This window comes from Geotrypetes seraphini, chromosome 2, assembly GCF_902459505.1.
Source record: "Geotrypetes seraphini chromosome 2, aGeoSer1.1, whole genome shotgun sequence".
Taxonomy (NCBI): Eukaryota; Metazoa; Chordata; class Amphibia; order Gymnophiona; family Dermophiidae; genus Geotrypetes; species Geotrypetes seraphini.
In genome coordinates, this window is record NC_047085.1 from 448249817 (window position 1) to 448266628 (window position 16812).

The 16812-nt window shown below is 43.1% G+C and overlaps 1 protein-coding gene across 1 annotated transcript in view; it reads right to left on the reverse strand.

Annotated features, from left to right (window-relative positions):
• Positions 1 to 1001: 1001 nt before the first annotated feature.
• KIF5B (kinesin family member 5B) overlaps positions 1002 to 16812 on the reverse strand; it is a 195222-nt gene continuing 179411 nt past the window's right edge. The window contains exons 25-26 of the mRNA XM_033931498.1: positions 11545 to 11688; positions 1002 to 3585 (exon numbers count right to left, since the gene is read on the reverse strand). Of these exons, the coding sequence (XP_033787389.1) occupies positions 11552 to 11688 (137 nt within the window). The 3' untranslated portion in view covers positions 1002 to 3585; positions 11545 to 11551. The remainder of the gene's footprint in view (positions 3586 to 11544; positions 11689 to 16812) is intronic.

Here is a 16812-nt window from a genome sequence, read left to right on the forward strand (position 1 = left end):
CCTCTGGGCCATATTAAAGAGAGTAGTGGCACAGCAACTAAAATAAACATGAGTTGACAGCAGCAATAATCAATTCCTGATTCCACATAGTAACACCCACTGATCTCCAAAGACTTGTGGACAGTAATCAAGGCTAAGGGATATGAAGCGCACTACTGGTGAGATTTATGAAGTCTTCAGATAACTGGACAAATTACCATGATTAGCTTGGGTAGATTATGAACAGCATTATTTTTGTGAAATGTGCTAAATATTATGCTGATCTTGTTAAATGATTAGAGTTTCTGTTATTAGTCGAACATGCCATGGTTTTTTTTTAAAGCATAATGCCTAAAGTTTTGGCCAGTAGTGTACATGTCCTATGACAGCAAGGTTTGAGCTCATTCTCAATATGTGTTTATTGCTGCTACTAGTGGTAGACCATGAAAGCTGAGGTGCAGGAGATTTACATTAGTTACTGGCATTTTTATTTGGTGAGATTCTCATTCATAGGTACTGAATCAGAGATTTCCCCCCGAACTTTGAGAATATTTTAACCGAGAAACAACTGTCTGAAATTCAACAAGGCTTTCTGCCTTCCTCTGGATCACCAGAAATTACCCCAAAATAGGTAGTCTAAAGAGAGCTGAACTGGATGGAATGATTTTTTTCAATCCAGTTTTGAAACTATATTGTTAAAAGATCTTCAAAAATTCATTAAATTTCAATTACACTGGTCTTTATTTCAACAGAAATAAATTTACAGCATGCAAGTTACCTATATAATGTCTTTCCAAATCAATCCTATTTAAATGCTTCTCAGTGTACTGCACTTAAACCACCAAGTTTCCTCAATGGACTATGTCATGTCATGCCTAATTCAATTATATACAATGAGTCAGTAATTCTTAAATTATGCAAATAATTTAGGGCTCCTTTTACAAAGCCGCAGTAAGCCACCGTAGAGGTTTCTACCACAGACTGGCGAGGTAAACGCTCTGATGCTCATAGGAATTCTATGAGCGCTGAAGCACTTACCTTGCTGTCCTGCGGTAGAAACCTATACCGCAGCTTTGTAAAAGCCAGCATTAGTTAACAATACATATTAATTCACCACACCTTTGAAACCATTTTCTTAAAATATGATCCAGAGGAACACATAAAAGACACCTCCAACACCCCCTGAAAATTAACACCCCCTTTTACAAAGCTGCGCTGCAAAAGCCTCGAAGCCCTTTAAATCCCTATGGGCTTCAGGGGCAGTTACTGCAGTGGCCTGTGCTATCGGGCTTTGTAAAAGGGAGAAAATGAGCAATACATTTATCATAATTCAGCAATGGTTTGAAATTTAGAAAACTATCATCCTGTTCAAATGATTTCTCATAGCCAAGCCTCGCCCCCCAATAAAAAAGCACTCAATAGTTTCTTAAGGAAGTCTAAGCTGCAACTCTTGCTAAAATTGATGTAAAAACAAAGTAATGTGCAAAAAAAGGTAGCACTACACATATTAAGCTTCATGCTAGTTACAGTTTATTTAACTGTTTATTACAGAGCAATGTTCAGCACCAGTAACTGTGGTACATTACTTATAGGAATGAAATTAATCAAGAGTAGAGGCGGCCCAAGAGAAAACATGCTGCTTCATTCCAAATAGGCCTCAGGGAAAAAGAAGTTTCAATTTTAAGTGGAAGATTTAAAACTGACTGTGTTTTAACTGTGCAGTTAGAAATCACATTAAAACAAATTATGATAAAGGTATATTGTCTGATAAAGTTAACTAAGTCCACAAATCCTTTATCACAATCTACGTCCACCTCTGGAGCACTTTCTTTTCCAATATTTTACTTCCATCTATCTTGCTGCACAACAACCCACAAATCATATCCTTGGAGTGTCCATCTTTGCTTATTCCTATGAGTAAAAAACATTATTTCCAGTGCTAAAAAGGGCCTGATATTGCTAGAGAATTTTATAAGGGACTTTTGGCTATTATTTATTTAAAAGTGTACATTCAATCTTCAGAAAAATGTGTTATAAAAGGGAAGCCACAGAAGTACTTTACAGGGGAATAGAAAATAATCCAACTGCAGTTTAAAGTGATTGACTCTGCCTCCAGTCTTCATATAAATATTTCACATTTTATAAAATTCTTCTTCTAAAAAGATACCCATCATTTAAGGTTCCAAATTTATTGAAACAACCAAGGACAATACCCTTAGTTAGTGAAAAAGGAAAGGAATAACTGGCTCTGGATGGTGAAGATTTTTTTAAAACATTTATGTTCCATGTTAAATAGCTATTCAGGTCAATATTCTAGGGACATGTTAAAAACCAAATATGGGAATGGCACATCATAATCTAATGAAGATGTCCTTATTTCATAGATTACTTGCTAGGCAAGAAATTTTTTTTTTTTTTTCCATTTTGCAAGAAAATTCTAGGAGGTAGCCTGCAGAAAAAAATTTTCATTCTGGATATACAAACCATTGAATATAGGCATAAATAGTTTTATACTTAACCAGCAAAATTTCTGTGGTTTGCGTGCGTGTAAGTAGCTGAAAACCAGCAATTGCAATTTCCATCCATGTAAACTGTACTGAACGCTACTCCATTTCAGACATCATTAGTGTATTTAAAACCATTATTCCATTTAATGTTACCACATTTTCAAATCTAAGTCTACATTTTAACTTAAATATATTTGGTACTGAGACAATATGGATAATGTAAAAAAAAGAAAAAAAGAGCTTACTGAACTAAGTCACACAGTGCATTTTACAATTAAATTGACAAAAATTGAATGGCATAGTGGTCCTACTCGAAAGACTCGTAAGAATGAAGCAGGATATTTTCACCCCACCAGGCTATGCTGCGTGTGGAATCATGAACAGGACAAACAATATGTTCCTATACACAATTGAAAACCCCTCTGCTCTATTGTAAAATTTTACTAATTTGTTAATATACAGTATTTGACTTCAAATAACCTGGCACCAGGCATAATTTAGAAAAAAGCCATTTCCAACCTGAAATCTTCGGTTATTCCATGGTTTGAAGATTTCAGTGCCAAATGACAGCTATCATTAAGCCAGCTATCTTCTGTATAACGCTAGAGTGCTGATGCTTTAAAATGTAGTCCTTTAATAAGACCCCATGTACAGTACTGCCTTGATTTACACCGTGGGAGTAGTGTTCTATTTAAAATGGTTAAAACACAAAACATTTGTATGTCAACATTGTTCCATGTTCCCCAAGAAAACAAAATGTACACAAATTAAGCTAGGAAATTTCAACTAAGATATTTTTTAACCAATAACATACATTCAACTTGGCACAGTGCAGACTAAATTTAAGACATAAATGACAAACCTTGAGGCCAGAACTACACTTTAAATTACATGTCTTTTTTCTGTTTTTGTAAGATGTTAAAATTGCACTCTAGTTTTGTTGGGAATTAGCAGAATTTGTGAAAAGGGGAAGAAGAGAGCTGTACAGGCCAGGTATAGTTTATACATTTCAAAAGAGATCTCCAGTCCCCAGGGGGCTTGCTGACTTCTATGGAATGAGCATCTCTCCTGCATGGTATCCACATTGAGCTTTCAGCAACTGCAAAAAAAAAAAAAAAAAAAGAGTTCAGTGTTGACAAATTGCATTCAATAAACCTTTACTTCATTTAGCAATGACTGTTCTATTAAATATTCAGTTGAATCACAATACTATTCTTTCCTATGTACTATTTACACCATACAGGTCAAATATAAGATTATACCATGCAACATTTACAACATTTTTTATTTGTGTAATAAAGACATATGTTCAGTCTCAAAAAAATAAGGAATATGAGACAAGATGGCATCGTAGTGGTAAGACGCTGTGAGAGTTGCTCCTGCTGGAATAAATATTTCCTGTGTTTGTTGCTCATTAGAGCAGCTAATTTGATTCTGAAAAAGCACAGTTACTTACCGTAACAGGTGTTATCCAGGGACAGCAGGCAGATATTCTTGACTGATGGATGATGGCACCGACAGAGCCCCGGTACGGACAATTTTAGAGTGATTGCACTCTAAGAACTTGGAAAGTTCTAGTAGGCCGCACCGCGCATGCGCGAGTGCCTTCCCGCCCGACAGAGGCATGTGGTCCCCCGTTAGGATAAGCCAGCTAAGAAGCCAACCCGGGGAGGTGGGTGGGACGCAAGAATATCTGCCTGCTGCCCTGGATAACACCTGTTACGGTAAGTAACTGTGCTTTATCCCAGGACAAGCAGGCAGCATATTCTTGACTGATGGGTGACCTCCAAGCTAACAAAAAGAGGGATGGTGGGAAGGTTGGCCATTAGGAAAACAAATTTTGCAAAACAGATTGGCCGAAGTGTCCATCCCGTCTGGAGAAAGCATCCAGACAATAATGAGATGTAAAAGTATGAACTGAGGACCAAGTAGCAGCCTTGCAGATTTCCTCAATAGGCGTGGAGCGGAGGAAAGCCACAGATGCTGCCATAGCTCGGACTCTATGGGCCGTGACAGAACCTTCCAGTGTCAGTCTGTTCTGAGCATAACAGAAAGAAATGCACGCTGCCAGCCAATTAGACAACGTACGTTTAGAAACAGGACGTCCCAATTTATTCGGATCAAAGGACAGAAAGAGTTGGGGAGCTGATCTGTGGGGCTTAGTACGTTCTAAATAGTAAGCCAGAGCCCGCTTACAGTCCAAAGTATGCAGAGCTTGTTCTCCAGAATGAGAGTGAGATTTCGGAAAGAAGACAGGCAGAACAATGGATTGGTTGAGATGGAATTCCGAGACAACCTTAGGGAGAAACTTTGGATGTGTACGCAGAACCACCTTGTCATGATGAAAGACTGTAAAAGGTGGATCAGCAACTAGTGCATGTAGCTCACTGACCCTCCTGGCAGAGGTAAGAGCAATAAGGAAAAGTACCTTCCAAGTGAGAAACTTGAAAGGAGCGGTAGCCAAAGGTTCAAAAGGAGGCTTCATTAAGGCGGAAAGAACCACATTGAGATCCCAGATTACCGGAGGGGCTTTGAGAGGTGGTTTCACATTGAAAAGACCCCGCATGAATCTGGACACCAAGGGATGAGCTGAGAGAAGTTTTCCATGAACTGGCTCATGAAAAGCAGCAATAGCACTGAGGTGGACTCTGATGGAAGTAGACTTGAGGCCAGAGTCAGACAAAGAAAGAAGATAATCCAATAAGGTCTCCACTGCAAGGGAAGTGGGATCATGATGATGAAGAAGACACCAGGAAGAAAACCGTGTCCACTTCTGATGGTAACATTGCAGAGTGGCCGGTTTCCTGGAGGCATCCAGAATGGAATGAACGGGCTGAGACAAAAGAGTATCATGAGAAGTCAGCCCGAGAGAAACCAAGCTGTCAGGTGCAGAGACGGAAGGTTGGGATGCAAAAGGGTCTCCTGATGTTGCGTAAGCAAAGAAGGAAACAGAGGAAGAAGGAAAGGCTCCCTGGAACTGAGTTGAAGTAGAAGGGAGAACCAATGTTGCCTGGGCCACTGTGGAGCAATCAGAATCATGGTGGCTCGTTCCCTCTTGAGCTTGAACAAGGTTCGTAACATGAGAGGCAAAGGAGGGAAAGCGTACAGGAACAGATTGGACCAATCGAGGAGAAAAGCATCCGCTGCCAGACGGTGAGGGGAGTAGAGTCTGGAGCAGAATAGGGGCAGCTGGTGATTGTGAGGAGCTGCAAAGTGGTCTATCTGAGGAGTGCCCCACTGAGCGAAGATGGACTGAAGAGTTAAAGGATCGAGTGTCCACTCGTGAGGCTGGAGAATTCTGCTGAGCTTGTCCGCTAAGGAATTCTGTTCTCCCTGAATGTAGATAGCTTTCAGGAATAGTTGGTGATCTGTGGCCCAAGCCCAAATCTTCTGGGCTTCCTGGCACAAGAGGCGAGAGCCTGTCCCACCTTGCTTGTTGATGTAGTACATCGCAACTTGATTGTCTGTACACAGCAGGAGGACCTGAGGAAAGAGAAGATGTTGGAAGGCCTTGAGGGCATAAAACATCGCTCTGAGTTCCAGGAAATTGATGTGATGTTTCATTTCCTGGGCTGTCCAAAGCCCTTGAGTTTGGAATTCGTTCAAATGAGCTCCCCAGGCATAAGGGGAGGCGTCAGTGGTGATGACAAGTTGATGAGGAGGTAGATGAAACAGAAGACCTCTGGAAAGATTTGAGGATATCAACCACCATTGTAGAGACTGACGAAGAGATGATGTCACAGATATGTGTCGTGAGCAAGGATCCGTCGCTTGGGACCACTGGGTAGCTAGGGTCCATTGAGGAGTGCGCAGGTGAAGACGTGCGAGGGGTGTGACATGAACTGTGGAGGCCATGTGACCCAAGAGTATCATCATTTGCTTGGCAGAGATGGAACGTTGTGGAAGCACCTGATGACATAGAGATTGAAGAGTTTGAAGACGGTTGGACAGCAGGAATGCTCTCATGAGGACTGTGTCCAGCACCGCTCCAATGAATTGAAGTCTCTGAGTGGGGATGAGATGAGATTTGGGTAGATTGATCTCGAACCCCAGAAGCTGTAGAAACAGGATGGTTTGGTTGGTGGCCAGGAGCACTGTTTGAGATGAATTGGCCTTGATTAACCAATCGTCCAGATAAGGAAAGACTTGAAGGTGGTGAGAGCGTAGAAAGGCAGCCACCACAATCAGACATTTGGTGAACACTCTTGGAGAGGAGGCAAGACCGAAGGGCAGCACCTTGTATTGGTAATGACAGCGATTGATCATGAAGCGGAGGTATTGTCTGGAGGTCGGATTGACCGGTATGTGAGTGTATGCCTCTTTGAGATCGAGGGAGCATAGCCATTCGTTTTGATTGAGAAGAGGATAAAGCGTGGCTAAAGATAGCATCTTGAATTTCTCTTTGACCAAGCATTTGTTGAGATCGCGAAGATCTAGAATTGGTCTGAGATCTCCTGTCTTTTTGGGAACTAGAAAGTAACGGGAGTAGAATCCCTGCCCCTTTTGTTCTGGAGGAACTTCCTCTATAGCGTTCAGAAGGAGGAGGAATTGAACCTCCTGAAGAAGGAGGGAAGACTGAGGAGAGTTTAAAGCAGACTCTTTTGGTAGTCTTGGGACCGGGAGGTTCTGAAAGTTGAGAGAGTAGCCGTGGCGGATGATGTTGAGGACCCATTGGTCCGAAGTGATAACTTCCCACCGGCTTAGGAAAAAAGAAAAACGACCTCCTATAGGTTGAGGTAGAAGGGAAGATGGTTGGATGCTGGCTATGCCCTGGAGAAGTAAGTCAAAAGGGCTGCGTGGATTTTTGTTGAGGAGGCGGCTTGACAGGCTGCTGCTGCTGTGGTCTAGGTGTCTGCCGTTGTTGCTGACGTTGCAGCCTAGGTTGTTGTGGAGCTGACTGTAAAGGACGAGCCACATAACGGCGTTGATAGGCCGATTGCTGTCTGAAAGGCCGTGCCGGTGGAGGTTTCTTCTTCGTCTTGAGGAGAGTATCCCAGCGTGTTTCATGGGCGGAGAGCTTTTGAGTGGTTGAGTCCATAGATTCTCCAAACAGCTCATCGCCCAAGCACGGTGCATTAGCCAACCGGTCTTGATGGTTGACATCAAGCTCGGATACCCTCAGCCAGGCAAGGCGGCGCATGGCCACAGACATAGCTGTTGCTCTGGAGGTAAGTTCAAACGTATCATAAATAGATCTTACCATAAATTTTCTCAGCTGGAAAAGTGAAGAGGAACATTGGTGAAAAGTCAGTCGTTTTCGCTCCGGAAGGTACTGCTCAAAAGAAGCCATGGTGGTAAGGAGATGCTTTAAATAGAAAGAAAAATGAAAAGCATAATTGCCAGATCTATTAGCGAGCATCGCATTCTGGTATAAACGCTTACCAAATTTGTCCATGGCTTTACCTTCTCTGCCAGAAGGTACAGAAGCATAAACACTAGCTCCTGAAGACTTTTTAAGTGTAGATTCCACAAGAAGAGACTCATGTGGAAGCTGGGGCTTGTCGAACCCTGGAATAGGGATGACTTTGTACAGAGAGTCCAATTTGCGGGGAGCTCCCGGGATAGTAAGAGGAGTCTCTAAATTTTTGTAAAAAGTTTCCCTCAGGATATCATGAAGAGGGAGTTTCAAAAATTCCTTTGGAGGCTGGTCAAAGTCAAGGGCGTCAAGAAAGGCTTTAGACTTTTTAGACTCAGCCTCCAAAGGAATGGAAAGAGATTCACACATGTCTTTTAAAAAGGAAGAAAAAGACAAAGAATCATGTTTGGAGGATGGGTCAGGAATAACAGGATCATCCTCATCCGAAGAACACTCACCTTCTGATAGAAAAGGCTCTTCGGAATCACCCCACAGATCAGGGTCCCTAATATGGGAACTACGGTCTCGAGACTCAGGGGTGGATGGTTCCAAGTGTCTGGACTTGCGAATTGACTTACCCGACCTCATCGATGCGGTACCGGGAGAAGTTACCAGTCGCATCGGTGCCGAACTCTGTACCGACTGGTGGTGGGCTGTCGGCTCCGGTGCGAGGACTGGCATCGACACCAATGAGGCCGAGTGAACTGGTACCGAAACAGTGGATGCAGATAATACAGGCAGTTCCACTGCCGGTACCGGCGGCTCAGTGCGGATCGGCACCGGGAGATTCGGAGTCAAGATAGCTGGAAGGAGTTGTTGTAACTGCTCCTTAAGCTGTACTTGGAGGATGGCCGCTATGCGATCATCTAATGAAGGCACCGGTACCGCCTTTTTCTTTTGCGGTACCTGCAGTGTCGCTCTACGCCCCGGAGATGAGGAGCCCGATGTCGAGGGACTCACCTCAATAGGGGCGGAGCGCTTCCGCTGGCGCCTCACAGTCGGCAGGACTGGACTCGCTGCAATCGAGACCGGAGGATGCTCCAGCGGGGAAAGCTTCTTAGCCGGCTTACCTGGGTGTTGCGACGCCGGCACGGTGTCACGCGGTGTTGATGAGGTGGGTGCCGATTGTACAGGAGCCGATACCGGTGTCGATGTCGCGGGATCGGACATATCGGTACCGAAAAGTAATCGCTGTTGAATTTCGCGATTTTTCAATGTACGTTTTTTTAACGTGGCACAGCGGGTGCAGGTGGAAGCCTGATGCTCCGGACCCAGGCACTGTAGGCACCAGTTGTGTGGGTCAGTAAGGGAGATAGGCCGTGCACACCGCTGGCACTTCTTGAACCCTGGCTGAGGGGGCATGAAAGGAAAAACGGCTTCGGCCAAATCGAAGGCCGAGGCCTCGATGGTGGCAGAAGGTCCCGCCGGGGAAAAACCAATGTGAAGAAAAATTACAAGGTTTTTTTTTTTTTTTAACAAAAATAAATTAAAAGAAAAAAGATAATAGAACCAAAGGGGTTTACGCGAGCGGGAAGGCGAAGAGAAAAATTTTCAACGGCCGTTGAAAAACGCGTCTTCTTAGCTCCGCGGAAACTAAGAAACTGGGGACCGCGCGCCTCTGTCAGGCGGGAAGGCACTCGCGCATGCGCGGTGCGGCCTACTAGAACTTTCCAAGTTCTTAGAGTGCAATCACTCTAAAATTGTCCGTACCGGGGCTCCGTCGGTGCCGTCACCCATCAGTCAAGAATATGCTGCCTGCTTGTCCTGGGATAAGGAGAGGTATGGTGGCTGTTTCTGCCTGACAGCCTGAACCTACCTTGATGTGGCAGGGAGTTCTTACGGGCTAGATATCATCCTCTCCTCGGGGCGTTCCTGCTGAACTGGATGCGAAGGAAGCGTTGACTCTAGGAAGCGATATTTCATTTAGTCCCACGGGACCAGTGGTTCCCTTGCAGCCGAGACAGTAGGGAGTGCCAGCACCAACGTCAGCAGTGAGTGAAATGCTGTCCTTGGAGCTACTGGGCGTGCTGGCCCCCCAAGAGGGTACGGCTGCAGAACCGCTTGCAAGGGCAGATATCGGGGTCTCATTAGACCCGCTGAGATTACATTGTATTCTAACTGAACTTCGCTAGATTCCCTTTACAAGGTATGCCAAGGAATCTCTCCTCTTGTTCAAGTTCAAGTATTTAAGTTAAATAAATTTGAAGAGGATTTAAAGTATCAAGGTGAAAAAATTAATTCTCTAGAACAATCAGTACAAACTGTACAGTCTACATGTGGTTCTATTGTTCAGGATAAATTAGTTCTATTGAGAAAAGTTGAAAATCTAAGGCTTTTGAACTTTCCCAAAACACTGCCACTGCCACCTAAATAAATATTCTACAAATTCCTGAAAGAAGTCTTTAAATACTCGGATGAAATCTTCCACCTCTGCATAAGATATATTTTTTTGCCAGTGTTTCCTAAAAAAACCTTCCTTTTCTGATCCTGAGGCTTTGCCTCAGGTGACATCTTTAAGTCCATTGGATCTTTCAAATATATTAGAAAATTCTCAAGATGAAGTCATAATGTGTTCTAAGCTTCTTGTAACATTTGTATTTCACCAAGATAAGGAAGCACTTCTTCGCCTTTTTATTAGGCATGAAGAAGTCTTCTTTTTAAATAAAAAAATCTCAATGCTTCCAGATGTTTCAAGAACTACGTAAACAAGAAGAAAAAGATTCCTTGAAATGAAAGAAAATGTAAAAGTATTGGGGGCAAAATTCCAGTTACAGTATCCCTGTAAATGTGTGATCTATTTAGATCAACATTGTTACGTTTTATGAACCCTCCCAATTACAACTCTTTTTAGAAGGAAAAGGGGTGTTAACGCAGGGTACCAGGTGAATCCTATTGATCTGGTCCATATAAATAATTGGGGATGATACACTACTATAATCTTTGTAATTGTTTTGTTTAAGTATGTGAAATTGTCTCAAATGAGGACTGCTAAAGAGTCTTAAAATTAATTTTTGAACTCATGTTTGTTTGGAATTGTTTACAATTTATTTTGATTTCTAAAGTGATAAGACTCTTGTTTTGTTCAATAATTATGTTGTTGAAATATGAATCAATGATAAATAAAACAAAAAAAACCCCAAACTAAAACATTTGCCTCCCCATTTTACACAGCTCGTAGAAGTTGGAATTGAGAAGTGCAGATCAAGTTTCAGGAGTAATTTAGAACAGAATCTGCCAATGCAGAACCTGTTTTAAAATACAGGAGGAATGGATATTTACGTACTGGGTGCATGCAGCATACATATCCTTGGGTGCCTACTAGCACCTAAAAAACTGGCACCGTTTAGAAAATCCAATCAGTGCTCTACTGTTATGTTAACAGATTTTGATTTTGACATTTAGCACAAAAAGCCACTCTTACAGTACTTTAACTGTAGATGGCAATTTCTCTAGCGCTAATCTCCCAAATAGTAAGAAAAAAAATCAAATATGTACAGTACTTGGGAATTTAACACACTCCTTATGTAACTGCGAAATTCTTCTGAAGTTAATACCAGAACCACAATTACAGAAAGTACATATAACTAAGACAAAATAAATAATTTATAAGAAAAAAAACAAGACTCTACAGTAGCATTCACCTGAACTAAAAAAAAATAAAATAATGCAAAGCAGATGAAGAAAAGAAAAAAATAAACATACATTATAGTTACACTTTATCCTGCCGGACTCCACCTCCACGTACTGAGATTGGTTGACTGTTCTGAGAAACAGCACCTCCTCCACGAATTGTATTTGGATGGGTTGGTGAAGCTGCTGGGTGCTGGCCAGGACGGATAGGCTTAGCTATATAAAACAAAATTACATGATGAAAATTAACATGCAATCCTTTACGCACACATTATAACAATTTCTGAGACGGTATTCAAAATACAACTTTAAAATGGTATCACTGCTTAATATTAACACAACATTTTCATGAAGCATAATGCAGAAGATCACATATTGATCAAGACGATGTTTAAGGCATCTATAAAGATTGATGTTCTCTTAGAAAAAATGTTTAAAAAGCCCCTGCAATTTAGGATGCATTAGGCAAAGACAGGTCATAATGATTACTATCATCTCCCTTCGGCATCATACTCAACAAACACATTATGTTGCCCACTAACAAATATTTGAGGAATGTGAGCTGAGATATATTTTTGTTTGTGACATCTATGGACATTAGCTTTTTTCAGTAAGTATGTTTACATAATGGATATTCTTTTAATGGAAGATTTTCCAGTTTGTGTTCAGTATGTTGCAAAGAAGAGATGATAATCTCAATGAAAAAGACAGGCAGTTTTATGTTAAAGCTTATACAGTAGTACCTTGGATTACGAGTATAATCCGTTCCAGGAGCATGCTCGTAATCCAAAATGCTCGTTTATCAAAGCGAGTTTCCCCATAGGAAATAATGGAAACTCGCTTTGATGCGTTCCCCCCCACCCCGAGAACCGGCATTGCTCCCCTCGAAGGCCCCCCCCTGCGATCCGGCACCCCCTCCCCTGCGATCCGGCACCCCCCCGCCTCAAACCGGCACCCCCCCTGCCACGATCCGACCCCCCCCGACACGATTGGGCACCCCCCCGACACGTTCCGAACACCCCCCGGACATGATTGGGCACCCCCCCGACCCAATTGGGCACCCCCCCGCCGCTTCTTACCCTCATCTGGGCACTCTAGAAGATCGGACTCCTCGTCTGCTGGGCCTTGAGCATCTGAGCATGCTCAAGGCCTGCGAGTTCACGTTCAGAACGTGAACTCGCGCCCAGCAGACGAGGACCGATCTTCAAGAGTGCCCAGATGAGGGTAAGAAGCGGCAGGGGGTGCCCAATTATGTCGGGGGGTGCCCAATCGTGTCGGGGGGGTCGGATCGTGGCGGGGGGCGGGGGGTGCCGGTTTGAGGCAGGGGGGGGTGCCGGATTGCGGGGGGGTTCTCGTAAATTGAGCCATGCTCGGTTTTCGAGGCACCGATTTTGCAAATGTTTTGCTCGTTTTGCAAAACACTCGTAAATTGGTGCACTCGTAAACCGAGGTACCACTGTATATGGGAACTTATTTATCTTTAATGCACTCACACCAGCAGGTCTGTTTTTAAGCCACCAGCACAAATACACCTTCTGAGACAGTGAGGACTGCTATAGGGCAATTAAAAAACTTGTTTAAAGCACAGTGAGAATCTGCTTAGGCAGAAATAGAGGACTTCACCACTGCAACCTTATCTCTGCCCTTTCAAACCCACTTATTTAAGGTTCTTTTTAGGGGGCACCCAACAAAGCTACTAAGTAGTAAAATTGAAACAAACTGGAAAAATATTTATTCACTCAATGTGTAAACAAACTCTGGACCTCTGTTGCCAGAGAATATAGTAAAGTAGTTAGCTTAGCAAAAATCCATAAGCCATTATTAAGATGGACTTGGGGAAATCCTCTGCTTATTTCTGGAATAAGCTACATAAAACCTGTTTTACTGTTTTAGAATCTTGCCAGGTACTTGTGATCTGGATTGGCCATTGTTGGAAACAAGATACTGGGCTTGATGAACTTTTGGTCTGCCCCAGTATGATGATGCTTATGTTTTTATGATGCACATTTAAATATATTTCAGCCATTCTATAGCATTATGCAGTTCAAATAATGTTACTAGTAGTGAAATTTAGTTTTACTTGTTAATATCTTTTCTTTAATTTCTGCTAGACCAGGGTCGGCAACCTGTGGCTCACAAGCCACATGCAGCTCCTCCTGCATGTGGCTGCAGCTCTCCAGGCCCCGACCCCTCCCAACCCCATGATCCCCCCCAAGGCCTACTAAGATACCTGGTGGTCCAGAGAGGGGTCTTTGTGGCAGGAGCACAGCCCTCTCGCTCCTCTGTGCTCCTGCCTCCTCATGGCTGCCTTCTACAATAGCTGCCATGACCTCTCACAGCTGCTCATGGCATTTCCTGTAGTACCGTGAGCTGTTGCAAAAGGCTGCAGCAGCCATTTTAGAAGGCAGCCGTGAGGAGGCAGGAGCAAGAGGGCCGCACTCGTGCCACAAAGACTCCCACTGGATTACCAGGTACTTCAATCAGCCCAGGAGGTGGGAAATAGTGGGGTTGAGAGGGAGATTAAAGGGTTGGGGGCCAGAAGAGAGGAGAACCTTGGGCTAAGGGTTGGGGGAAGGTGCAGGGGAGGGAGGGAAGGATGAGAGGTGCAGAGACCTGCAAGGGATTGGAGGGGAGAGAAGCTACACCTTGCGGTTCTTTGTAAATCTTGGGTCAAACATTTTGGATAAATTTGCTCTTTGCTGTAAAAAGGTTGCCAACTCCTGTGCTAGACCAATCCAAACCAGCAGATTATGTTCCCCTACCAGCAGATGGCAGCAGAAATGGCATTTTCTAGTCACATCACTTGTATCAATAGTATGTAGTCTGAACTTGTTGGTATGCTCATTTCGAAGCAAAAATACATGACCACAAAGAAAACCATTCAGAAAAGAGCCTCTGCAGGGAAACAATTAAAAAAAACCAATAGCCACTTGATAAAGAGAGACACAAATGAACAGAGCAGATCCAAAGGATAACTGTAGCACAGATTCCTAACCCTGCTGTCTTTCTGGACAGGTCTAGCAGGATAGGAAATTACCAGGAAAGATTAAATTTCACCTTTTGCTCCATCCTGCTAGCCAGTCCAAACCAGTGGTATATATCTCAGAGTTCTATCCCTCAGGGCAGGAAAAAGACAAAGCCTTCTCCAGCACAGCCCTAACAAGGAATAGCTACTCTTGTCTCAAATGTCAATCCTGAAATGTCTTACAAAGAAACAGAGACATGACAGGTCACTATTCTGCAGTTAATCTTATAAAGACACAGCCTTGGTCTCTGTCCAAGAGGTCACCTAAGCACCAAGACTCACTAGAACTACCTTCCAGGCCATTATATAAGCCACTTCTAAAGTGATTTTAATCTAGTGTGCTAAGGAGAACTTGGAGGCTGCCCTCCCTTTATGAAGTCCATGAAATAGTGCAAAAAAGATGATTGGACTTTCTGAAAGTATTTGGAACTTTCAGATGTCTCATCACTATTCTACACACATTCAATTTATGATTCAAATAGCAGCAAAACCATCTGATTCACAATGAAAGAGAAAGACCATCTTTAGTAAGATGGATGAACAGTTAACAGTGACAGAATCATTAATGAAGGATAGGTATGGGTCTCTACATTAAAAGGGCACACAATTTGGAAATCTGCTATGCTGAATAAACAACCATCAGAAACATCACTTTCAACAATAGATCCTTTAATGAGGTGTGCCTCATGGGCTTAAAAGAAGGCTCAATCTTGGTCCTAAGGATCAGGTTCAGGACCCACTGCAGTAAGGGTGTCTGCAACCGATGTTTTCTCCCCACATCCTGAAGACAAACAAGATGGCAGCCAATTAAGTCATCAGCTGTGCTGTTTCCCTTCCTTTTTTATTTTGAATTTATTTTCAAGTTTTTCTTCTACATCTTTAGTTAGCTTTTTATCTTTTAATTTTTCCTCTTGTTCTTGATCTGATTTGAATTTATTGGCCTAAAATCAATTTAATTTTTTTTTTCTCATTACACCGTGTACGACCATTGGTTCTACAGCCTAACAGCTTTAACGGCAGTGGCATTATACCTACCCTTTTGCAGTAGGGAATTGGGAGGTGTGCCGAGGTGATGGAGGTCAGTGATGGTCTGCTTGCCAGGGTGAGAGCTCGGAGGGTGTGGATCAACGGAGGAGGCAACTTATCGGGATGCCCTGTATACCAGTGAGGGCTCAGTCTATCTGTGTTGCCGCCACCAGCCTCTCCCTCAGCTCAGGGTTGCAGCGGAGACCAGCAATGAAGAGCAGCTGGCGAGTCCTGGGCCTGCTGTGCGCCTTTCTTCTGAAGCTGGAGACTACGGGATTTGGCATCTGTAGATCTACTGTGGCCAACCTGCCTTCTTGACTTCAGCGTTTGATCTTGACCCTCCTGCCCAACATGGCCTGAACTTGCTGTTATTATTTCTTATTGACTGAATCGGGCGGAGTCTGCTTCAACGGAGCCGGAAGACCTGATATTGGGAGATCGCTGGTGGAAATATGAGGCATTCTGGAGGATCAGCCTTGATGAGGAAGGATATCTGTGTGGCCTTGAGACATCACACAGCCAGAGATCCCGACGAATTGGCCCTGCTGTCCGTTGGGCCTGTGGCTATCCCTGCTTCAACAGTGATTTTGACGGCAGACTTCAATATCAGCTGTGACCTTCCTCCTCCTTTCTACATGCAATCTTCGGCCATTAGCCCTCACCCACGGTTGGGATACAGAGATCATCTTCAGCCAGTGATAGATTATCATCGAGGGTTCTTCTCGGCCATTGTATCCTGCTGTTGCCTTACACTGATTAGAGCACAATTGGACTTCTACTCTGTCTTGCTTGGACTGCTTTGGGTTTTTGATTTACTTTAATATTTTTCTTTTCTTTTTTATTATTATTTGAATTGTTATATCTTTACTATTTAATAATTGTTTTCTCAGGTACTTTAGCTAGATTGTGAACCTTCGGGACAGTTAGGGAAGTTCCAAGTACCTAAGTTTACTTTATTGTAACCCGTTCTGGGCTCCTGGGGAGGACAGGCTATAAAAATGAACAAATAAATAAATGAAATAAAAAAAGTTAAAAAAATGGACCAAATTTGGTTGCATCGCTAGGGACATTCTACTTACCTGACCACTAAAATAGGTCAAACCTGCTATCTGAATCCTTCAGAGAGTTGAAAGTCAACACCTAGTTCAGCCTTTTTTGGAGGAAGAACAAGATGAAAAACAAGTCTGCATACCAGAGGTAAAAAGGCCACTGAGAAAGTCAAGTCTCTAAGACACTCCACATCAACAGAAGTAGAATATTTTGTGCATCTTCAATAATGTTGCTAAACT